This window comes from Neofelis nebulosa, chromosome 3 (genome assembly GCF_028018385.1).
Source record: "Neofelis nebulosa isolate mNeoNeb1 chromosome 3, mNeoNeb1.pri, whole genome shotgun sequence".
In the NCBI taxonomy this organism is placed as follows: Eukaryota; Metazoa; Chordata; class Mammalia; order Carnivora; family Felidae; genus Neofelis; species Neofelis nebulosa.
In genome coordinates this window covers 118,170,530-118,196,493 of record NC_080784.1, presented here as the reverse complement: position 1 = coordinate 118,196,493, position 25,964 = coordinate 118,170,530, and the positions used below count along the sequence as shown (strand labels likewise).

Sequence of the window (25,964 nt, the reverse complement as noted above, 5' to 3'; positions counted from 1 at the left end):
GCCCTCCTCTTGTGCCCAGAGTAAAAGTCTCATTCCTCAGTAGGTTGTAGCAAAAGGGTCTCCCTGACACCCTAGCCAACCCCGCCATGCTTCCTTCTGCATTGTGACTCACCTCCCTGTGGTTCAACCTTGAACTCCTGCAGAGCACTGCTGGCGGCTTCTCCATTTTCTTAGTATTTCCTGGCCTATCCTGGGCCTATAGATCCAATAAAGGAAGCTACCTCTACTAGCCAAGAAATGCATCTTGCTTGCTCAATTTCCCATTGCGTGCATTTCAATAGCACAAGAATTTAGAAAAGGCACACATGGGTATGGGATGTAACATCTTAAATAATTAATAATATCAACTACCTCAGGTATTGAGTCTTTCCCATGTGCCAGGCACTGTGATAAGTGCTTTACATACATTATCACATTTATTTTCACTACGACCCTGTGAAGCACACATGATTATTAAACCCACTTTACAGATATGGAAACTGAGGCTCAGCCAAGTTAAATTAAGTGTCTCAGGTCACACAACCAGGAAGGGAAAAGCCGAGTCCCCACGTAAAGACTCTAATGCACATACTCTTTGGTGGTACCTCATGCTGTTCTACACACTGCATTAGAGCAACCTCTCCGTGCAAAATGTGCAGTCACTCCTCTTCCAACATTACAAATGCATTTAAACATGTAGAAGAGTATGCTTAGCAATGCGAAGTTCCTATATGCCCTGCCAGTACTTTTCCTTAAGGAAAAAACACTGAGCAATAATAAAAACAAAGATGAACAGTCAAACTGCTACATTTTTTAACTCCAATTTTACTTAGTATGTGTGTTTGTATAAGAGACATGTTTAAGGTAGTTTTTAAAATTGAAAGTCTTTTTTTAATGTTTATGTATTTTTGAGAGAGAGAGAGAGAGAGAGAGAGAGAGAGAGAGAGAGAGAGAGAGAGAGACATAGAATCTGAAGCAGGTTCCAGGCTCTGAGCTGTCAGCACAGAGCCTGATGCCGGGCTCCAACTCACCAGCGGTGAGGTCACAACCTGAGCCAAAGTCGGATACTTAACCAAGCCACCCAGGTGCCCCTAAAATTAAAAGTCTTAATAAAAATACTCTAAGGGATTTGTGTGTGTGTGTGTGTGTGTGTGTGTGTGTGTTTAAGTAATTAGGCCACTTCTAGAACAGACACAGAAAGGGAGCAACTCTCTCATGAATTCAAATTTCTTTCCTCTTATTTGAGCCATGAATCCTCAGACAGTTAAAGTAACTTATTACTAATATCAATAATTAATCAGCAGAGGAAAGCTTTATCGCGGCAATGTGTGCTCAGCGGCAACCGAATCGTGTACTAATCCGCGCATCAAGATAAAACTCCCCCTCGGAGATTCCTGGGAGGACGTACCATCACCACTCACAGCAGAATTAACTTGCTGTGCTTTCAGGAAAAGGATGCATATTAAGGACAAAGGCAAGAGAACATGTAGCGCTTAAAGGGAATTTCAGCTTGCCGCTCGGTACAACGGGCTTAAAACAGGATCTTTGAAAATTAAGAAGTCAGAGCGAGCACTGCAGTTTATCAAGGCAGGATTGCACATCCTCATGGTGGGAGGGTAGATTTTCTGTAAAGGTTCAGTGGGGGCGCCGCTGTTGCTGGGCTTCTTCCAGGAAGCAGATGCCTGACGGCTCTGCGGACATTTGGCAGATCATCCAAGCAAATAGGTGTCGTGTCCCTAAAGATCAGCAAGAATTGCTCCAAATTCCCTAGCGTCCAGCTGCTGGTTGCTATAAACAGTCACGGCCCTCCCTGTGGCCCTTGTTTTAGGGTAAGCTTCTAAAAGGAAGGGCTCTATTTCCTTCTTCCTCTCTTGGCCCTTCTTCATGCCTACTGCAAGCCTTAGCACTTTTTCTATCTTAGCTAGTTAATTCCCACATAATGGGTAGAAAAAGACCTCAAGCATGGAGACATTTTGAGATTTACTGTGCTTTTAAGGGTGAACTCATAATAAGGTGAAAAACTCTCCTCTGGTAGGTTAACAATAAAAAGTATAAAAATAGTCACCTCTGTTTATATGTGCTCTGTATGCTATATGCCTTATAACTATTTTTGTCTTTATTTCTCATACCAACCCTGCAAAGCAGGCACTGGTCAATCCTATTTAACAGATAAGGAAACTGAGGCTGAAGAAGTAGAATAACTACTCCAAGGCCACACATTCAACAAGTGGCAAAGTGTCTTACGTCCAAAGCACAAGAGCCCCCCAACTTGAGATGTGGCCTCATTAGGGACAGCACTGGTTCGCTGGAAAGTACCAGGCCCAGCTTTTGTTGATTGTACAGAATAGTTACAGCCTGTGCCACACAGTTATGTTATTCCCTCTTAAAATTCTTTTGTATGTGCCAACCCTCGTAACAGAGTTGTTACACCATGTGCTCACTCTTTAATATCACCCATTGCATATCCCAGGGTGTGGGCACGTACCTAGCACTTAATCAATCCTTGTTGATTGATGCTTCAATGTTGTGAACAGTCATTCCCTTCATTCAGTCAATAGACTCTCATTGAAGCCCACTTCTCCACTGACAGGGTACTGGTTTCTATGGGAAAGAGCAAAATTAAAATGCTATTCATCTTGCCCTCAGAGTAATTTAGAAAGGAGGGAGAGTTCTAGATGTAGGAAAGAGAAACCCTACTCACGTTTTGCCTATTCTCCTTCCTTTATTCTCCCCACAAAAGGAGGGAATACTAATCTGATTCGTCTGGTTTTAGAACATTTGTTTGGGCGACACTGATGGGCAGGTGTGATGGTTAATTCTATATATGTCATCTTGACTGAGTCACAGGGTGACCAGATATCTGGTGAAACATTATCCTGGGTGTGTCTGTGAGGGTGTTTTTGTATGAGATCAACATTTGAAGTTGGTATATTGAGTAAAGCAGATTGCCCTCCCCAATGTGTTGAATCCAATCAGTTGAAGGTGGAAATAGACCAAAAACAGAATTCTTCCTATTCTTCCTGCTTAATGGCCTTTAGAACTGGGACATTGACCTTTTCCTGCCTTTGGACTTGCACTGAGACATTGGCTCTTTTTGGATCTCGACCTTGCTGGCCTTTGGACTGGAACTACAGCATTGGCTTTCCTGGGTTTCCAGCCTGCCAGCTCACCCTGCAGATCCTAGGACTGGCCAGCCTCCAAAATTGTGGAAACCAATCTCTTATATTAAACTATATATATATATATATATATATATATATATATATACACAGTAGGATTCCTGTAGTTTAAGAATTTTGCCCTTCTTTTACTTCCACTGCAAGTGGTCTAATTGGTAAGCTAACATAATGTCCCTTTAGTTAGCTGGCCATCTTTTTTGTTGTTCTTATCTCTCTTTTTTTTTTAATGTTTATTTATTTTTTTGAAAGGGTGAGAGACAGAGGGCAAGCAGGGGAGGGGCAGAGAGAGAGGGAGACATAGAATCAGAAGCAGGCTCCAGGCATCAACCAGCTGACAGCACAGAGCCTGACACGAAATCATGAACTGTGAGATCATGACCTGAGCCGAGGTCGGACGCTCAACCGACTGAGCCACCCAGGTGCCCCTGTTGTTCTTATCTCTTTATATGCATACTTAAACTTATTGGTCTTTTGCTTTAGTTCCCATACCATGTAATAAATTAGAAAATGGGATTCTAAGATTTAGATTCTGCCTTGGAGTACAGTAGATACCCCACAGGCCTTGAATTTAAGCCATGGGTTTTAACTCAGGTCAACAAAATCTCTGAACTAGGGAGTAGTGGTCACTGGCCCAGCCATAAATTGGTATTCTTCTTGCACTTGCTGTTATCCCTGATATTTAAATTTTATTCAGGAGTTTGGTGGAGAGGAGAGTGACTGGCAGGGATTTTCAGGTCCCTTGCTTTAATACCATCAAAGAATACCAAGACTTTATTACCTGACATAACCTACTAGCTACATCACAGGGACAGAACAAGGTGTTCTCTTGAAAGTGCAAGCCATACGTTATGGGACCTCAGGAGAGCACACTTTAACTCAAGAGCATTGGGGAATGGATGTGTTTTTTCAGGCCACTTCTTCCAGTACTGGTTCAAGGGACATCCTTGGAATGTAAAGAACATTGGGAGCTAAGGAGTGCATGTGGTAGTGCTGAGTTAGAGTGTGTCATTGGGGCTTGAAAAGAGACTGATGTACAAGTTGGCTAAGTCAGGCCAACAGCTCTGGCCATTTATCTGCAGGATGAAAATAATTCTACTTATTTATGTACGAATAGGCACCCACCCATACTCCTTTATTAATCATAATCCTTAAAGCCTACTAAGCTCAAATAACTTCTCAGCTGCCTATTAGACAATGTGATAGACTATATAGTTTTATAGCCCCCAATACATCCAGAAATAGTTTTTAAAAAGTCAAGGTCACATTCAATAACCCTCTGAATTTATGCTCCAAACACAAGTACTCCCAAAGTCTACTTACTATTATGAATACATTTGTGTTTTGATGGGATCTTGCCCATTTAAAACGGGTGCCACTCTCCCCTTGTAATGGTTTCCGGGGAGAATCCATTTACTTCTCCCTTCTGCATGGAAAAGTGGCCACGGAGCTCACACGGACACTACTGAGGAGAATGACCTTCAGCGGGCAGAGATAAACAAAAGCTGCTTTTCATCTTCCAACCATTGATTTTCTGCAAGGCAAAACACAAAGCTGCTTTGAAGTCCAGGGGAGAGCTGCAAGGGAAGAGGGAGATAAAACTGAAGGAAAGACTGGATTTGAAATAAAGTTAATCTCTGTCATCTAGGTGTAGATGGCTATTGGCGAAGCTGAAACTGCCAGATTTTATCAAGAGAGAATTTAGATTATTGTAAAAAGAAGGTGTTTTAAGTTGGTAAAACTGGGTTAGGGGAAGGTGGTGTGGAAAACAAAGAGAAATCTGAAAGGATCCTGGATAAAATAGATCCATTTAGCAGAAATAGTTGCTTTTAAGCCAACAGTAGCAAGTGTGTGGTGAATAATCTGAACACTGCATGAAGCCTGCCCTCCCGTTTAGGTTGCATAACAGGACCAAACAAGGGATCGTAAGAGTATTTGTGGTGTCAAAATTTCTTCTTAAGAACAACTCAATAGATACCAAATGTGGCTTGATAGTTTGATAGATCAGTTCTGACTTTTATAAAAATTGTAAGCATATTGCATTTGAATAATACTTTCATTTTACAACATGCTCTTCCATTCACTTCAACATAAGCCAGGAGATAGGCTGGATAAATACTGTTATCCCCGTTTTATATGTGAGGAACTAGAGCCTTAGACCCCTTGGGAATTGCATAGGGACACACTGAGAGGGCCAGGGGAGAGGCCAGAATAGCCAGGTTCTTGGATTCTTGCTCTCTTCCTCCTCCTACAGGCTCCCTCTATTTCGTGGTTTCTTACGGGAGAGAAACTCTAACTCTTGCTTCTTTCTCCTCTTTCAGAAGCGTGTATTGTTTTTCTCTGCATCATTTTTTGACAACTTACTCTTAATGTATTAGCGTTGGGATTCTGACACATATTTCTTATTCTCATGGAGTCTGGAGGTTAAATTCTGACACCCGAGATCGGGAGGCCCAGCTCTGAAGACAGCCACAGCGGAGGCTGAGGTTCCTAACCAGTGCTACAAGAAGTGGGGTTGACCATGATTCTGGTGGGTGTAAGGGTACTTAGTGTTGTGAAATGAAAGATCCTTGAGAAAGTTCAGCCCCTCTCTCAACCATGAATACAATTTCCAGCCAACCTGAAACCCCAGACCACAGTTCTTCCTCATTCCAGCCCTCTAAGATCTGGGTGAACAAACACACACATGCCATTTGAGGGGAAAGGCATCATGGAGGAGTTAAGACTTTACCAGCCCTTGAGACAGCGGAGTCGCTCATGTGTTCTCATGGAGCCACAGACATGTGACCTGGAGCCAAGAAATGTCAGGTAGAGGGTCTCTGTTGGGAATGGCAGCTTTGGAGTTTCAGTGGGAACTTTTGAAAATTTACTGTTTTCCTTTGGTTATTTTTATACAACTAATTTGTACCATATACTTAATTTAGCATTTTGTTCAGTTCCTGTACATCATCTTTTTGTTCTAGCTGGTAAGTAATGAAGTACATACCCGATAATCTACTCATATCAAACTTCAGGCAGGCTTTATGATAAATGTCTAGCAGCTTTAAAAAAGACTCAGTTAATGTCCTGGGCATGACTAGCTAATTAAAAGAATGAAATAATTACAACAATTAATTTCCTCATTAATTTATCCTTTAATAAAGAATATTCTATTGACTTAATAGAATTAATTTGGCTGACAATAATGAACTTTAATATGAATTTTGATATTATATTACTTAATCAAAAAGGGCAGTTTTAAATTCATTTCAGAATGTCATATAATTAATTATTTATAGGGTACTTAATATAGTCAGCTTCTGCTTGAGTTATTGTCATCTTATGGGATAGTTTCTATACAAGTATGCAACATCTTGCTTTATGTAGTTATGTAAATCACCACTGAAATTTTAAATAGTTGTTATATGGCTGCCTAGAAGCCATTTCAAAATGGCATTTTCAGAATTTATATTTAAATGAGAAGGTTAAGATATAAATTATTTTTTAAAACTATCTCCTTTATTTCTTTCACAAATACATATACACTTTTAAAAATTTGTGCTTTACAAGTAAATATACTTTGGAATGTGTGTTTACATGTCCAATCAGCACATTTCATTTCCAACAGGTTTTGTAAAATAATAGTTAACTAGTATCCAGATAAATATCTATAGGTATATTTATTTCTGAAATCTGAACTAGTCCTTTTCTATTATCTGGGATGCTGTTAGACTTGATCTGCTTAGGATAGTTAATTTAATATAAAAGGGAGGAATTTTAAAAAATTTCCTTGTTATGAGGAAAAAATTTATCTCATGCCTCTTTCCAGGCACCAGATGGTGGCATAAATCAAAATTATTATCTTATATTAACAATAAGGCATGTTGATATGGGAAAAAATCTTGTTACAAAACCAAACATAGATAAATCACAGTTTAGGGGGACCAGACAGTTATTGAGTTGTATTAGCCCCAAAAGAGGGTTGAAAGCTTTTAACACTGATCAGCCTCTATCAGACTAATTTAGGAAAGTAAATAATTCAGACTAATGTCCTACCTCTGAATTGATGTTGTGTGATAACTTTTTTTTTTTCTACACAGTAGTAAATGGGTATGTTCCTGAAAATGGATTCTGCCTGTTTACAGTAGTTGCTAAGGGTAGGCCTTCATCCCAAGGCAGATCTCAGTCATAAGCAGAGCACAGTCATGTTAGGGCAGGTGGGGGACAGGGTGGACAACACTTTGGGGATAAGAATCTCTTGAAATCTCTGTTAACAGGAAATAGGCTCAGAACAAGGAGTTGAAATGGTCACACTGGACACTGCGTTATGTTAGATATGCTTTATCCTGTCATCTATATTGCCATATACAATTAATGATATTGTGTGAATGCAGAGATTGTTTTTAATCCTCACTATCCATTAAAAAAAAAAAGATTCTTTTTCTTGGTGGTACCTCACTATGCAAATAGTCTCTGCGTCATTTGGCCTCAATCCGGTAGTCATATTCTTCACATGCCTTTCAGATCTGTAATGACCCTATATGGTGTCCATGACAATGAATACGTGGTACATGGGATTATTAATGATCTTAAAGATAATTTTAGAAAAGATATGCTATCTGACAAGTAATAAATTATCAGGATATTTTATCTCAGTGCATAAAAATAATTTTTTAAGTTAGAAAATGACCTAAATGACCTCTATTTCTTCTATTTTATGATTAAGGGACTTAGAAACCAGTTACCCCCTCCCTGCTAGTTCTCAGCTTTCCACACCTGACTGGGAGGCTGACACAAGGACTTTCCCAATCCTTTGGGCCTAGTCCCTAGCTAAGAAATAGAAGACAATGATTGGACACCAACTTTGACCCTGTGTATAAAGGATATGACTGTAGGCAGAGACAATGTGGTTTTCTACTAGGGATGTGTTTTGGGTAATGTTGTCTTGGAGGTGAAGGGGTAACACAGTACATAGCAACAGTTCCTCAGAACAGTGGTTCTCCCCTTAACCTGACTACTTCTATTATTTTGCTGGGGAGGAATCTTTACTTGTGAATGGTGAATATGACAGGGGCAGTGAGAGTGGCATCTGCTAGGAGCTGATATTAAGTGGCACTTCTATGTCATATAGTCAACAGTGAGTTTAATCAACATGTTTAGCTTTTCATTTTTGTATCCCATGCATCATATAACACAGAGCCACACCTAAAGTTGATCTGTAATGAATGTGTAATGGGTTGAAATTGATGTCTTTTACCTTCTCTATCTATATGTAATGGACAAAGAAATGGATTAGGAATCAATGAGAAAGCAGAATTGTAATTTTGGATCTGTCCTTTACTGGCTGTGTGATTTTTGCAAAATTGCTTCACTGTTCTTATTGTGTGAAACAATGATGCTTGGGTGGGATGATCTTTAAAATTCCTTTTACCTTCATGATTTGTCATCTCTAGACAACATAATGACCATAGGATGGTTAAAATCTATGGTTCTCTGGTAAATATAACTACCTGGCTTAAAAAAAAAAGAATAAAAAGAAAGTCACAATTTGCGATGTTTGCCATTTCTGTGGTGTAAATACTCCTGCTGTGGCTAATTTTAAGCTACCAGTGCGAGGTCATTGAATATAGAGTTGGGAAGAAATGGGTATATTCGACTGTTTCAAGCCACTAGGAGCCAGTTTGAGCACACTATATATCTTAAAATAATAAGTTATTCTACCTTAAAGGACTGAAAATATGCTAATGTAGTTGAGAAAAAAGTAATAATGAGAAACAAAAATAAATTTCCAGAGGTAATGAGAAAATTAATGCCTGGATTGTCTCAGCTTTCAATGCTTTTAAAGTTTTTCAAAAGAAGGGTAACCCATGTACTGTTTTTTAAAGTCATAGATCTATATAAAGATAGTAATATCTTCAAAAGCCATATCTTTTAGAGTGGCAGGATATAATATTTAGAATCTGATCTAATGCTTTAAATGCATTTGTTATAGCTCTAAGATTAGTTTTAAGCCACCTCAGGACAGTGTTTTACCTTCCACCACCCAGAGGATTAATATATAATATCCAGGAATGTTGGCACTACAGTGACTTGGTACTCATCCATGCACTGTTTACTGGTCACAGTGAGCATTTGAACAGAACAGGATTATCATAATGCTGCAGAGAATGCAAACTAAAAATGTGTCCTCTGAAAGGGAGGAGAAAAAAATATTAAAGAATGTCAATCGAAGGAGACATGAGGCCTGGAAGTCATGATAGAAGCTACAAATATCACAGTCTATCTAAAGAATACTCAATTTGCCAAGATCCAAGTTTAGTCTTCATGTGACAAGCATCTATCATAAGGCATTAACAAGAAAATTACTCAAAGATATAAATACATGAAACTTAAAAAAAATATGGCCAACTTTAAAAATAGCTTACTTATAATGTGTACTCTTTCTAATATTAAATGAGATAAAACTGGATTACAAACCCTAAGGTTTGTGTGTGAGCAATTGCTAGTGTCAGACATTAAGGTTTATAACACTTCTCTGTTATCTTTCCACATAAAATCTAAGGTGGTAGTTGTGAAGGGTATTCAGTCTTGAGACTGAATGCCCAAACAAAAATCCATCATAAATATTCTTGTTTTGCTTCTACTCTTTGGCTTAATGAATGTTTACCAAGAAAACTGCATTATTTGGTTAACAACAGGTATATATGGAGCCATCCATATGTCACTCATGAGGTGACTATTCATGACTCCGATACAGCGAAACATCCATCAACCCTACAGCAGGCAAGGGAACAGTCCTCTCTGTAGAGTGGATTTTACCAGAGGAAACTGCTGCATGAGATCTTTTAGAGAGGCTGTACCATACTTAAAAATACATATATTTATTTATTTTGGGGGAGAGTGCAAGCAGGAGAGGGGCAGGGAGAGGGGGACAGAGGATCTGAAGTGGGCTCTGTGCGGACAGGCTGACAGCAGCGAGACCAGAGTGGGTCTTGAACTCATGAACCACGAGAGCATGACCTGAACTGAAGTTGGACGCTCAACTGACTGAGCCAGCCACCCAGGTGCCCCTGTACCATACTTAAAAAAAAAAATAAGTTTTTATTCATTTAGCTCTAGAGAGAGAGAGAGACAGAGAGTGCACAAACGGGGGGAGGGGTAAGAGAGGGGGAGAGAATCCCAAGCAGCCTCTCCACATTCTCAGCACAGAGCCTGATGTGGCGTTCAAACTCATGAACCATGAGATCATGACCTGAGCCGAGATCAAGAGTTGAATGCTTAACTGACTGAGCCACCCAGGTGCCCCTAGAGGCTGTACCATAGTTTTGATATTAATCTATAAAGAAGTACAGTTGACCCTTGAACAGCATTAGTTTGAACTGTGCAGGTAGATCCACTTTCATGTAGATTTTTTTTTTTTCATAAATACAGTATAGTACTGTAAACGTATTTTCTCTTCTTTATGATTTTCTTAACATTTTCTTTTCTCTAGCTTACTCTATCGTAAGAATACAGAATATAATACATATAATATATAAAATATGTGTTACTAGATTGTATGATATTGGTAAGACTTCTGGTTAACAGTAGGCCGTCAAAAGTTGTAAATAGATTTTCAACTATGTGGGGGTCAGTGCCTCTAACCCCTATGTAGTTGGAGAGCCAACTGTATTTTTATGGAACTATTTGGAGAAGGAAATAGGAGTCAAACAAAGATCTGGCACCATCTATGCTTTCCAAAAGTTTGATATAATTCATTGTTCTCATTTTTAGTCAGATGAACACATGCCTTAAAACCTGTTCTAATCTGGGGACTTAGCCCAGCCTTTCCGTTGAACGCCTCCATCTGTCCACAACAGATTTGTTTTTCTTTATTCAGAATATCAGGACAATCTCTCCTGTACCTTCCTTGGTTTGGTAGGAAGTTTTTTTAGTCATTTCATGGAGCGAAGAGTTCTTTGAGACTGTCACTGTGTAGTCAATAAAAATTCCCTACCAGAAGGCCTGAGGCTGTCTTTTAACCCTATGTGCATGTTAAAACCACAGTTCCTGGGGTCTATGTTGATATCTGATATCTGACAGTGTTTCAGTTTCTGTTCAAATCTGATATCAAGGAATTTTTTTCTTTCAAACTTGGTTAAGTATTAGACATTTTTAATATTCTTTTTTAATTTAGCATTTAGATGCCTTGGAAAGGGGAAGCAACTAAGTTTACTCTGGTGTTGGAAGTTACTTGCTCCAACCTCTATGATTATAGAATTTTAGAGCTGGGTAGAGCATTCGAGATTTGTTCTTCTCTTAGTGAATTAGATTTCAGTTTATTTTATAAATCGTCAGGTACCAGATAAATTTGGCACTTGAAATAAATTTCCCAGTTTTTCTTCTATCCATATAGATCCTAAAATCTCTAAGCAAGAGATTCAATTCAATTTTACACTTAACAAGCAGCTCCAGTGTAGTGGGTTGCCGACTACAAAAAGATTTCTGACTACAAAAATTATGGTCTTTGACCTTAAGGATGGGCCCCAAATGTGAAGATAATTGCAAAATTATGTAATAAGTCTATTATTAGAAGTATGAATGGAATGTTTTGATAGTTTTAAGGCTTTTAATGTAGCATGGGGAAGTCCCAGAAGACTGGAGGTGCTACTGGATTATGAAGGATTTATGTGTGTGTGTGTGTGTGTGTGTGTGTGTGTGTAGCTGGTTGTGGTAGTTAGGGCATTCCAGACAGAGGGAAAGGGACTGCTGTTGCCAGAAACAAACAGTGCTGATAGTGACAGTGTAGGAGTCAGTGAGATATTACAAAGGACCTCTATAAGTCGTGGGTCATATAGGTTTAATTCAACAGATAGTTGTTGAGGTCAACTTTGCGGAAACTATCTGCCACCAAATAACATGCCCTGCACATAAACATGGCAGTGATTGTACGCTCTTTCTTATTTTACTGTTGAGAATATTAAATATTCATAATTTGAATGTTTAAAAGAACTCATTAAAAATTAAGCCTAAATGTATCAAGTTTTAAGAAAGATCAAATGCAAAATTGTGATGATACTATCGACAAGTATCTACTTGAGATACTTGAGATACTTGAGAGAGATACTATTATCTTCTCTCGAAGCTCTCCTCAACACTCAGGTCTTCGTCTTCCCCTAGCCTACCAGCCCATTCAGTCAAATCCTCACCCTTCCACCCTTCTTTGCTTTCTCAGTAAGGGAAACCTAAAACTCAGAACCACCCCTTCTGAATGAGCATGAGTGCTGCGTTATGACTAGGAAGTCAGATAAGTCATCAAAGATTAAAGAAAAGGGCGGGAGAACTTAATGATTTATTTCCCTTACCATGGTAGATGATGACCTCAAAATGCTATTAGGGAAACAGTGGTAAAATTTTCTTATTATTCTCACATTTTTTCTTTGTATCTTATGTAGGGGTCACAGAATGATATAACCACCAGTTATGTCAGTGTCTTGCACCTAATGGGTACTTAAAACATATTTTGTGAATGAATAAGTATAATTCAATAAGAAAAACAAATAAAATTACATAGCCTCTGGGAGAACTTGATATCCACACACCAAGAACGAAGTTGGATACCTATCTCACTCCATATACAAACATTAAATCAAAGTGCTTGGGGGGGTGGGATTAATGGGGAATGACTGCTAATAGATACAGATTTCTTTTTTGGAGAATAAAAATGTTCTGGAATTAGATAGCAGTGATGATTGCACAATTTTGTGAATATACTAAAAGCCAATGAGTTGTACGTTTTAAAAGGGTGAATTTTATGGTATGTAAATTATATCTCAATAAAAAAGTAGATGCAAAAAATCAAAACAAATAGCAACAATAAAACCACAGTCAGAGAGTTGAGTTAAGGCTCTTATTCAAACGTTCTATACCTAGGTAGTCCTAATACTGAAGAGGAATATAAGTTAAAGATGAAAAAAACCCACTTTTTAGTCAAAATTGAAGGTAATCAAGAAAGGTACTATATTTCAATAATTCTAAGATGCATATTTTTTCACATTTCTGAATGCGAATGCATCTTATAATTGATGGTAGGTCCAGTTTATTTGGCTGCTTTTTCTTTATGGTACATAAAATTGTGATAGGTCTTAGAGTCAATGAAGTACTGTACTTTTTTTTATTTTTTAATTTATTTTATTTTTTTATTATATGAAATTTATTGTAGCAACGTGGATGGAACTGGAGAGTGTTATGCTAAGTGTACTTAATCTTTATAATAATGTGGCAGAGCTGCTAATTGCTTTTCAATATGTGTTCTCCTCTTCCCACACAGTAATAATAACTTTAATAATAATAATACATGGGGGTGCCTGGATGACTCAGTTGGTTAAGCACCTGACTTCAGCCTAGGTCGAACTCGGCCCGAGTTCGAGCCTCGTGTCTGGCTCTGTGCTGACAGCTCAGAGCCTGGAGCGTGTTTCAGATTCTGTGTCTCCCTCTCCCTCTCTACCCTTCCCCTGGTCACGCTCTGTCCCTCTCTCTCTCTCGAAAATAAATAAACATTAAAAAATTATAAAATAATAATAATACATGTTTAATACATTTTAAAAAAATTAAAACTTAAAAAAATAATAAATTTTTTTACCTGGGTAAATGACCGCCCAGCCAAAGGTTATATTCCCGTTTTCCTTATAGCTATGTGTGGCCACACGTCTGAGTTCTGGCCAATGGTATATAAGCAAAGTAGTATGTGCAACTTATGGTTTGTGCCTTTAAAGAGAAAGAAAGTTCTCTTCCTTCTCTTCTTTCTCTTTTCCTCCTTTCCTATATCTTTCCTTCCCTCCTCTCTGCCTTCCTCCTCCTTTATTCCCTTCCTTCTAAATGGCATGTATGTGATGGTTTGAGCTAAGCACCCATCTTGATCCATGAGATAGAAACCACCTGTTGAGGGTGGTAAAGCAATGTGAAAAGATACCTGAGTTCTTAATGATTATGAAACCGATATACTAGCCCTAGACTCATTATGCAGACTTTTATGGGAGAAATACAGTTCTAGTTTGTTTAAGTCACTCTTTTTTTTTTTTTTTTTTTAAGTCACTGTTATTTTGGGTTTCTCTGCTATAGGAGCTGAATAATGTTCTATCTAATGTGAATGGCTTCTGACTTCAATGTTTCTGTAAGTAAATTATTATTACTTTCTTCAGTAGGCTAATTCTTTTCCTAAGCAACACACACACACACACACACACACACACACACACACACGATCTGTCTGGGCCAAAAATGAGTTACCAAATATAGCATTTACTTATAAGGAATATATTGTGAATAGCTTTTTACTTTTCATTATCATGGAAAGATGACTGCAACCCCCATTCAGTCTATGTTTCTAAATAATACCTTTGTTAGGACTGTCTGTTCAGTGCAATGGGAGACAGCTTTTTCAGTGCAATTGAGATTTCTTGATAATGCTAAATCTGCCTTGTCAGCTGAATTCCTCTGGCTTTGTGCTGCACTGCGGTAAAAATACATGATCGGATTTCACTGTTAAGAAAATTCTTTCAGCAATACATGTACAGTCAAGTTTATTGCCTGGATAGCTGAGCATGTGGGTTATGAGATTTAAAAAAATGTTTCATGACAAAACTTTATGGAAATGCAACAATCTGGAAGTCTAGTTCTGTCGAAGAGAGGTAAGGCTGTGAAGAGTTGTGCTGTTGGGGGCTGATACCACTCTGTCCTTTTGACTATCACACTCTTTCTTGGTTCTTCATATTTGAGGAGACGGGACAGTGAGGAGGCCTGTTGGCTTGATCTTATTAATGCCGCCATCGAGAATACATATTCTTGGATATTTCATCTTCACAAGGTGAGCTGCGAACTGGAAAAAAAAAAGGCCAAATTTATAGAGGATATACAAAATCTGTACTTCTCTAATTCCAATTTATTTCTCAAGCTGTGAAAGACAAAACTTTTTTTTTATTATTATTTTGAGAAAGAGAGGGAGGGAGGGAGGGAGGGAGAGAGAGAGAGAGAGAGAGAGAGAGAGAGAGAGAGGATGAGTAGGGGAGGGGCAGAGAGAAGGGAGAGAGAATTCCAAGCATGCTCCGTGCTGTCAGCACATAGCCCTATGTGGGGCTACGTCTCACAAACTGTGAGTTCATGACCTAAGCCAAATCAAGAGTCGGATGCTTAACCAACTGAGTCAAATAGGCACCCCAAGACAAAACTACTTTCATAATACTATCGTTGTCATTGTTGTATCAATGAATCATTAACTGGGTTTTTAATGTAAATCAAATAACCATTTAACATGTTGACAGCTCTTTATGCTTTGGGATAAATATGTCTCTTTAGTTCTCTTTTAAACTTGTTGGGATAGGCAATAAATATACATAATATCCAAACAATATAAAAGGTATATAGTGAGAAGTAAATTCCTCCTACCTCTCTTCTCAGTTTCTCTTTCCAGAGGTCATTAATATCACTATTTTTCATGTATTCTTCCAGTGATAGTCAAAACATTCTCAAATCTATTTGACATGTGAATAATTTTTGACATTACTGTCAACTTATTAGTTACTGCAATTCCATATATAATGTCCCAGAGAGGGCCCATAACCTTGCTATAACATGTTTCTGGAGCCACTTCAATGAACAGTTTGAGACCATAAACTTGGAATGAATTCTAAAGACTGATTTAGGACATCTTCTAGATGGCTACCAAAACAGGACATTGAAAAGTTATCAAGACACAGGGCACCTGGATGACTCAGTCAGCTGAGTGTCTGAATCTTGATTTTAGCTTAGATCATGATCTCACGGATCGAGCCCCCCACTCGGCTCTGCACTAACAGCGCAGAGCCTGCTGGGATTCTATCCCTTTCTCTCTGCTCCCCTATATCTCAAAATAAATAAATAAATATTCAAAAAAAGTTATCAAGACATCCACACACATCTCCTTGACTTGGCCCATGTCTACCTATCCAGAATCATTGGTTATCTTTCTCCATTCCCTCAACCTTATGATAAAGCAGTCCTCAACTGCTTGTCAATCCCAATAAAAATGAGATCACTTTAGGATTCAGAGCATTTTGGTTGTGCAAGTTTCCCTTTGTTGGGAATAGTTATCATTTCCCACCAGCTCCAGGATATCTTTTAGTTCTTCCTCAAAAGCCACCTACTTACCCCCCACCAGCTTAATTTCTACTTATGTCCCTACTCAGGCAATTTCTTCTCTACACATTAGGTCTCCCTTACAAATCCCCTCTTCTCAGCCCCCAAAATTTCTTGGGCAAATCTCTGTCTTTTGCTTTCCATGTTTATTTGAGTTGCTCATTTAAGAGCCTGCTTTCTCTACCAAACTGTAAACTCCCCTAGGACAGTGAGACTGTTCTGTTTCCTTTTATCTCTAGTACCTGGCACATGACAGTCAAAATATGCTTGCTAGACTGGACTAAAGTCTGACAAATGACATATAACCTGGCGCAAAAGGATGAAGGAAAGAAGGGTTTTCTTGGACTCTGGCCATTCTGTTTCCATTTCCTCCCCTTGGTGGTGTCCTATTCCTCCTCCTTGGGTATTTGTGTCCTCACATTCTTTTCAATTACTTTGTCATAACCTAATCTCAGATACTTCAAGAAAAATGAATAATGCCTATTGACAGTGCTACTGGGAGTATCTGAAGCCTAACAGCTGGTAAAGTCTCAAGCCAGCAGTCTGGAGACCTTACGGTTCAACAGCTGAGTGGTTTGGTCAGGATCAATTCAAGGCCTCAACCCCAGGTATTCCACTTTATTTATTTTTTTTAAAATTTTCTTAACGTTTACTAATTATTGAGAAACAGAGACAGAGCATGAACATGGGGGGTGGGGCGGGCAGAGAGAAGGGGAGACACAGAATCCGAAGCAGGCTCCAGGCTCTGAGCTGTCAGCACAGAGCCTGATGTGGGGCTTGAAGTCACAAACTGGGAGATCATGACTTGAGCTGAAGTCAGACGTTTAACCGACGGAGCCACCCAGGAGCCCTGGGATTCTGCTTTATCGATCTGGGGCTCAAGAGTGTGATTTTGTTGTTGTGGTGGTGGTTGTTGTTTTAAACAAACATCACTAGAGGATTCTAAAGCAGGTAGTCTGAGGACAGTATCTTGAAAAACAGCAACTAAAGCCAAAATGATGATGGTACCAGTAAGTAGGTGGTATAGATGGTGCTGGACTTGGATCTTTAACAATCTTCAAAACTACTCACAGAAATGGATCTTAATAGTGCTGACCCCACTTATCTTTCCCCTCATTCTCTGCAGTGCCTTAATAGATTCGAATGGCTATTAACATTTCAGATCCTGTACTCTTTTAGTCACCTGAAGTTATCCTTAATAGTAATTAATGTTGAAGAGAAATAGTGCATCTATATTTCAAAAGGTATCATGTGAGCTAGACCACTAATGTGAGCTGGTCTTCATGCTGTTCTTGCTTATTTTTCTTTGAACCTAAGTCCTCACGAGCAGAGGCACTGGATTCATCTGCTCTGAGTCAAGTGCAGGCAACATGGTCACTGATACTGTATGATTACTGAAACATCTTTGCTTCGTTCTCCCACATGCAGCAATACAATTACCATGTAGGCCGGAATTCTAAGATAAACATACCATTACTGAAAAGACCTTGTGGATAAGCAGTCTTAGCATTCAATACTTTCAAAACACTGTAGAAGTCAGAAAACGAATAAGGAAGGACTGACTACTGCACATTTAAGTAATCTCTGAAACTATGCTGTAGATCTGGAGAGAGTTCTCACTGTTATTGTTTGGAGGGACATAACAACTAGGCTGTTGTTGAGCTGGAAACGGTAAAGGCAAAGCAGGCAGAACTGAGCGCTTTGGAACAATTAGGGCGTCGCTATGTGGGAGGTCTAAGAAGAAAAGTAGAAATGGAATACAAGGAGATGGCAAATGTTTAGATGCCTTGAAAAGCAAGGCTGTGCTTAAGTGAAAGAAAAAGCGCCAGCGCTGAGTTTTCAGGTTAAGATTGTGAGTTCTGCTCCTGGGCTTGCGGCTGCAATTATCCATGTTAAATATCGGCCCCTAACAGGGAAGGCACGACTGCATCTTTTCCACTCCTACCAGGGCAGCAGTTCCTCGTCTCCATCTATTCATTCATTTCTCAAACACTGTAGTGAGCACCTACCACATACCAGGCACTGCTGCAGTTTTTGCAGTGTTTATAGATCAGAGAAGGAGGTAGTAACTGACAAGTAGTGTGGCGGTTATACAAGTACAAGGGCAGGGTACGTTAAGGGAGATTTCCCCCCTCCCCAGCCCTCTTTTATTGATGTGACAGCCACAAGTGTGGATCAGATAGTATTCTCTGTGGCTGTAGTCTGACAGGTTAGGGAGGAAAGAAAGGGCTGTGAATGCATAGGAGTGGTTTCCACAGCGTGAAAAAACCACATCACTCATTGAGAAGATATGCGGTGGAACAGAGGAGAACCAGGCATGTAGCGTTCTGCGTTTCGTCCATCTTTGACTCTTCATCTGGCAGGGCTCTGGCAGCTTTCGGGAGTTAACATACACATTTACTGGACTTTGGTGATGAAGGATCTAGAGTAGCTTTGCAGCTGCAGCTGAGGGAGATGCCCGGCCTCAAACAGAAGTCACAAACCTAGACTCGCTGAGCAATATCCTTGGCAGGAGTGGGAGGATATCATATTGGACCAGTGGTTATGGAGCTTTTAGAATCATCTGAGTGATTTTAGTAAACAGTGATATCCAGACCCCCTCCAGATTAGTAAGAACCAAAATTTCTGGAGTACAGCTCCAACACTGGGTTTTGTATTGAAGCTTCCCAGGTGATTCTATTGTGTAGCCAGCACTGAAAATCATTTTACTGGATAATAGGGTTCATTTGCTAGTCAGGTTTGTCTGGACCTCAAACTGTAATTTTTATAGGTATACTCCTGAATGGAGAGCAAGTCACTTTGCACTAAAAGAGACTGTCATGTTTGTAGGGCTGGAGTTTGTGAGGCCAAGTCCTATGTGGAGAGAATGGGGTTCTTCAAACTGCACAACCACATGATATGTATATCCCATGTGGAGTTGGCAGGATCTGGTATTTGCTGGGATAGGATTTGGGGACCCAAACACTACAGAGGCAGCTGCATTTCTTGTGGGTAGTACTCCCATGTGGAGAGGGCAGAGCTCTCACATTTTTGTCATTCCTCTGGTTAGCAGGATCTGGTGGTGCTTTTCATTTCTAAGGCTTAGGTAGGTGCACCTCAAAACAGTGCTATCTGAATGTGGCAGGCTTCTGTTGGGTGACACTGTTTTATTTTCTCTCTTTCATCTTAGCTTGGATTAAGAGGCTGGTACACTTGTCCAGTGGAAGTCAAGTTCTATTGTAGGAGGAGAATGAGTGGAGAAAAGGGATATTCTGGTCTGCTACAGAGTAGTATAGCTTAATTAAGGCCAAGAAATTAAGGCTGAGTATGGGTAAGATTTAACAGGAGCACAGAACAGGATCGTGTTGTTTCTCACCTGGTGTCCCAGGACACAGGTTTGGGTAGACCCCACAGGCAGCTAAGAAAACTGGAGTTCTGCAAGATTCTGAAAGGAGCACATTGCAGGACAATTAAGTTTCTTTATGTGAAACTTTGGCCTTGTGAGTCTTAAGTTTGTAGTGGGAACCAGATAATTGCCAGGAATTTATGAACACTCTGGGGAAGCTCAAACTGAGGTATTTTTCTCTCTTCCATTTTATTTGTCCATTCGTTTCCTTCAAAATACTGCTAAATTTAGGATATGAAAATATTACTTTTGGTTGGACATAGAACTGAATAAAGGAACTGGCAAATTATCCTGTAATGAACAGCTGTGGTAATTTCATTTTCTTGGTTTTATGGATGTGAGGTTGATGCTGTATTAGTCCTATGTATTCCTTTGACCCCCTGGAATGCTGAAAATATGGTGCCCATTTAACATTTCTGGCACTATGTGGTTGGGGTGGGGCTGATACCTCTTGAAAATTATGCACCTATTTCTAAGTTTGGCTGAAGTACTCAATAAGCATGAGATGAGAGAAGATGAGAAACAGAAGAATATGGGGTGATTTCTACATCTAGAGTACAGAGTGGCCTGGGGTTAAAAATAATCCAAGTGTTGCCCTGTCCTGATTATTTAAGAAATTCTGAGATCATTAATAAAGGTCTGTCTTGATCATTTGAAGGACTTATCTCTGTGATCCCAATTAGAAACATCAGAGCTGTGACAAGGAGTAGTAGGAAGGAGGTAGGCATGGCTTATCTAATACTCCACTGATCTTTTCCCTTGACAAAGGAGTCAAGTATAATTTTGAAGTGTCATTTTCATTTCAATCCTTGTTACGTTTCTTCCATAACTGAGATAAGTGTTCTGTCTCCTGCTAGTCTTTTGTATTTAGATATTTTATAGTGAACACATTTATTTTCTTTTTTTTTTTTTTAAATTTTTTTTTTCAATGTTTTTTATTTATTTTTGGGACAGAGAGAGACAGAGCATGAACGGGGAAGGGGCAGAGAGAGAGGGAGACACACAGAATTGGAAACAGGCTCCAGGCTCCGAGCCATCAGCCCAGAGCCTGACGCGGGGCTCGAACTCACAGACCGCGAGATCGTGACCTGGCTGAAGTCGGACGCTTAACCGACTGCGCCACCCAGGCGCCCTGAACACATTTATTTTCTTAAGAGTACTACATAAGTTTACTTTCTTTTTTCTTAAAAACATTTTTTTAATGTTTATTTTTTAGAGACAGAGTGTGAGCGGGGGAGGGGCAGAGAGAGAGGGAGACACAGAATCTGAAGCAGGCTCCAGGCTCTGCACTGTCAGCACAGAGCCCAACTTGGGGCTTGAACCCACAAACTATGAGATCATGACCTGAGCTGAAGTCAGACGCTCAATCAACTGAGCCACCTAGGCGCCCACATAAGGGCTTACTATCTTAAATAAACTACTTAAGGCAGCCGTTGTACACTTTTAGTAGGAGTATATATGGAAAACAGTGTGGAGGTTCCTTAAACAACTAAAAACAGAACTACCATATGATCCAGCAATCCCACTTCTAAGTATGTATCCAAAGGAAATTAAATCTGGATTTTGGTGTTTGTACCCCCATGTTTATTGTAGAATGATTCCTAATAGTCAAGATATGGAAACAACCTATGTCCATTGATGGATAATGGATAAAGAAAATGTGTGTGTACACACACACACACACACACACACACACACACACACACGAATATTATTAAGCCATAAAAATGGAAATCCTGCCATTTGGGATAATATGGGTGAAGCTGGAGGAATTATGCTAAGTGAAATAAACCAGACACATAAAGACAAATACTGCATGATTTCACTTATATGTGGAATCAAAAATGGTCAAACTCATAGAAGCAGAGAGTAGAATGGTGGTTGCTAGGAGTGAGAGTCTTGGGGAAAGGAGATGGGCAGATGTTGGTCAAAGGGTACAAAGTTTCAGTTATGAAAGATGAGTAAGTTCTGGAGATATAATGTACAGCATAGTAATCATGGTTAAGACAAGTACAATAATACTGTATGGTTTAGTTTACTTGAAATTTGCTAAGAAAATAAAGAAAGAAAATGGTAACTATGTGAGGTGATGGTATGTTAATTGGCTTGTGATGATCATTTCATAATGCATACACATATCAAAATGTCAAGTTGTATACCCTTAATATATACAATTTCTATGTGTCAATCATATCTCATTGCTGAAAAAAGATGACTACATAAGGTGTAAAACTGGTTTTCACAGTAATAACATCTAATAACAATTAGGTAGTGGCTACCATATACTCTTATTTGACTCACAGAAGTCAAATCAGCAGCAGGGCAAAACCAAAAAGGTGAAGATAAGGTCAGTAATCATCTTATACCTTACCACAGGCACTTGTGACAAGTAAGGAGCAGAACAGTTAATTACAGGGTATTAATGTGGAATATTATATGGAATAACATACTAGACCTGTAACCATACCAGAATATGGTTAATTATGCAATGAGAAAAACAATGGGAACATGTACATCAACAATCATTAAATGGTCTAGGATTTATTACGTTGAATTAATTAAACTTTTATCTCTTCATTTCTTTGCAGAGAGCCTATTCTCTCTTGAATCCACTCCAATCAGACTTTTGTCTCCATCACTCCCCTAAAATACTCTTAAGAAGATCAGCAATAATCTCCACTTTGTCACACTGCCAAATCCAATTCTTTTTTTTTTTTTACTTTTTTTTAATTAATGTTATTTTATTTTATTATTTTTTTTTAATATATGAAATTTATTGTCAAATTGGTTTCCATACAACACCGAGTGCTCATCCCAAAAGGTGCCCTCCTCAATACCCATCACCCACCCTCCCCTCCCTCCCACCCCCCATCAACCCTCAGTTTGTTCTCAGTTTTTAACAGTCTCTTATGTTTTGGCTCTCTCCCACTCTAACCTCTTTTTTTTTTTTTTCCTTCCCCTCCCCCATGGGTTTCTGTTACGTTTCTCAGGATCCACATAAGAGTGAAACCATATGGTATCTGTCTTTCTCTGTATGGCTTATTTCACTTAGCATCACACTCTCCAGTTCCATCCACGTTGCTACAAAAGGCCATATTTCATTCTTTCTCATTGCCACGTAGTATTCCATTGTGTATATAAACCACAATTTCTTTATCCATTCATCAGTTGATGGACATTTAGGCTCTTTCCATAATTTGGCTATTGTTGAGAGTGCTGCTATAAACATTGGGGTACAAGTGCCCCCATGCATCAGTACTCCTGTATCCCTTGGATAAATTCCTAGCAGTGCTATTGCCAAATCCAATTCTTAAGACTCAATCTGAGTCTGACTTGATCCATCATTATCATCTACACAATTGATTATACCTTCCTCTTTTCAAAACTCTCTTCCATTGGCCTTCAGTATACCAATCTCTCCTCATTTTCTTACCTCATAAGCTGATCTTTCCAGTATCCTTTGGTGGATTTTCCTTGTCTTCCTGACTTCTGTCCCACTGCTATCTTTTGACTTCTATTCTCCATCTCCCTTCATCCCCAAAGTGATTTCATCTAGCCCATGGCTTTAAGTCCCATCTATACACTGATGACTTTAAATTTATGTCTTTAACCTCTTCCCTGAACTCTAAACTCATGAATCTGTTTCCTCAGTCTCTCTACTTAGATGTCTAATAAGCTTCCCAAACTTAACAGTTCAAAGGAAAACACATGATTTCTGCTCTATCTTTACTTCTAAACTCCTCCCCGAAGGCTTCTCCATCTCAGGAAATGGCAACTTTACTCTTCCTGGATACATATTTCCTTTTTGTCCTCTACCAAAGTATCATGTAGTCTCTAACTTTCAAAACATACTCAGAATCTGATCACTTATCACCGCCTCTGCTATTGCCACACAAGTCCACGCAATCACTATTTCTTCCATAGATTACCACATATTAGCCTAACTGGGCTCTCCTACTTCCCTCCCTGACCCAATGGTCTATTCACTACACAACGTGAGTGATCCTTTAGAAAATGTCAGTCAGATCATATAACCTCTCTTTTTCAAAGCACTTCAATGGCCTCTTGGTTTTATTATTATTTTTTTAAATAAAATCTAAAGTCTTTACCATGATCTACAAGATCCTACATGATCTGAAAATCTGCAAACATTTCCTCCACTCCCCATGTTCAACTCCTTTAATCTCATCTCCTAGGCCAAACTACCATCACCTCCTATTTAGATTAGCAATAACTTCTTGTCTGACTGCTTCTGTCCTCACACCCTACAGTCTTTCATTATGAGGCAACCATAATGATCTATTAAAATAAAAGTCATATCATATAAAACTCTTTGTTCCCCATGTTCTGGTGACTTTCCATTTCCCACAAAATAAGAGCTTCCCCGATCATCTTATAAAGAAAATAAGCCACCTAGCACTCTTTCCACTCATTCTTATTTTTTATTTCAGCATTTATAACCCATTGATACATATTTACTGACTGTCTCTTCCAAAATATTGTAAGCTCCATGAAAGGAGGGACTTTGTTTTATCTATTACTGTTTCTCCAATGCCCAGAACAGTGCCTAACACATCGATAGCATTTGCTCTAACATCTACTGAAGAACTGATTCATTCATCCAACAAATACGTTTTGATCATCTACAGTATGTCAGGAACTATGCCTGGCACTGGTTATACTGCTTTATTGCCAGTGGAAGAGGGGGAAAGGATTTTAGGCAAATAGTAAGAAAACTATCTAATTGGATCTGGTAAGAGTCAAATACTAGTTTCTCTTTTTCTTTACTAGGAGGGTCTTTCTTCAACTTTTGTGTAAGTTGAAAGAGGTAAGATCATTTTTAAAAATAGTGCTTTTAAAAGGCATCTATATAAAATAAATGTAATTTATACAAACAATATTGATGATGAAGTTTATAAATATGTAAATAATAAACTCCTGTGTAATAATTTTGCTGTAGAAGTCCACAGAGCAGTCAGATGAGGGTTAATTTCATTTCCAGTTTCATTTCCATAGTTTAGGAACTGAAATAGATAAAAGAATTTGAAGAGGATGCAACGGAAGTTTCATTTTCTACTCTTGGGCTCCATGCTTGCTTCTTAGCTCCTGTTCACTCAAGCTTGGCAGTTTTTAGTGGTATGTGGACAACTTGAGACATATGTGAAAAACAAGGTATGTTAATAATTTCATGTGCAACTATAAATTTCTCTTGTCTTTTCTATTTTACTTTCTTATATGTAATTCTAAGAAAATCTCACAGGGATTAAGGAAGAGAATTCAAATTTTTTAAAGTATACATTGTGAATAGAAATGGCAAGAAAATATTTCCTCAAGGCACATGATATCTCAGCATAATATAAGCCAACACAACTTCTATTTCATTGTTTGCTTTGTTGAAATCCCAAATACACATTTCTCCTTCACATGTCAAAATGGTGTTTTCCTTTCTTCCTCTTCCATTTTCCTTTGATCTCGTTTTCTTTGTTGCTCTCCTCTACCAGTCACTTGCACCAAAGCAAATTTTAGTTTATAATGGATACAATGGAGTTTTACAATTTCTTGAAGCAAATTTAAGTGTCATACACACACACACACACACACACATATTGAGAGAGAGAGAGAGAGACAGAGAGAGAGAGAGAGAGAGAGAGAGAACACACAAGTGGGGGAAGGAGCAGAGAGGGAGAGAGACAGAGAATCCCAACCAGGCTCTGCACCCTCAGCGCACAGCCCGATGTGGGGCTCTCCAACCCACTAACAGTGAGATTATGACCTGAACCTAAGTTGGATGCCTAACTGACTGAGCCACCCAGTCACCCCTAAGTTATATTTTTTTAATGGTCTTTTTTTGGTCTTTTGACCATATGTTGTTGAGGCCATCACCTGGAATTTGTCTTCCATTCTAGAATAATGCAATTATATAAGCTATTACATTTAATTATAGGAAAGAAAAAAACCTACCTTTTTTTCTGTATTATAAAATACTAAGTGTTTATTTTATAAGTAGAAGGATTCTGTATACACATATCCCATTTTAACTCCCTGAATTCTAGTCTGAACCTCTAAGTCTTTGGTATTTTTATACTCGTGTCCCATTAGCACTTCAAACTCAGTATGTCCAAAATTCATCACAATCTCTCCAAATCTACTTTCTCTTTCTACTTCTGTTAAAGGTATCGGCTACCTTCCCAAAAATCCAATCTGGAAATTTTAAAGTTACCTTTGATTTTCTAAGCAAAATGTTGAAGCTATTTTTGACTTTGGCACTAGGTAAAATTAGGCACATTCATTTA

General features: G+C 38.8%; 1 protein-coding gene across 4 annotated transcripts in view; it reads right to left on the bottom strand.

Annotated features, from left to right (window-relative positions):
* Positions 1-14,678: 14,678 nt before the first annotated feature.
* Positions 14,679-25,964, bottom strand: part of TBCK (TBC1 domain containing kinase) — a 224,137-nt gene continuing 212,851 nt past the window's right edge. For all 4 annotated transcript variants that reach the window (XM_058721731.1, XM_058721729.1, XM_058721732.1 and 1 more), the window contains one exon: positions 14,679-14,991. In XM_058721731.1, the coding sequence (XP_058577714.1) occupies positions 14,881-14,991 (111 nt within the window). In that variant the 3' untranslated portion in view covers positions 14,679-14,880. The remainder of the gene's footprint in view (positions 14,992-25,964) is intronic.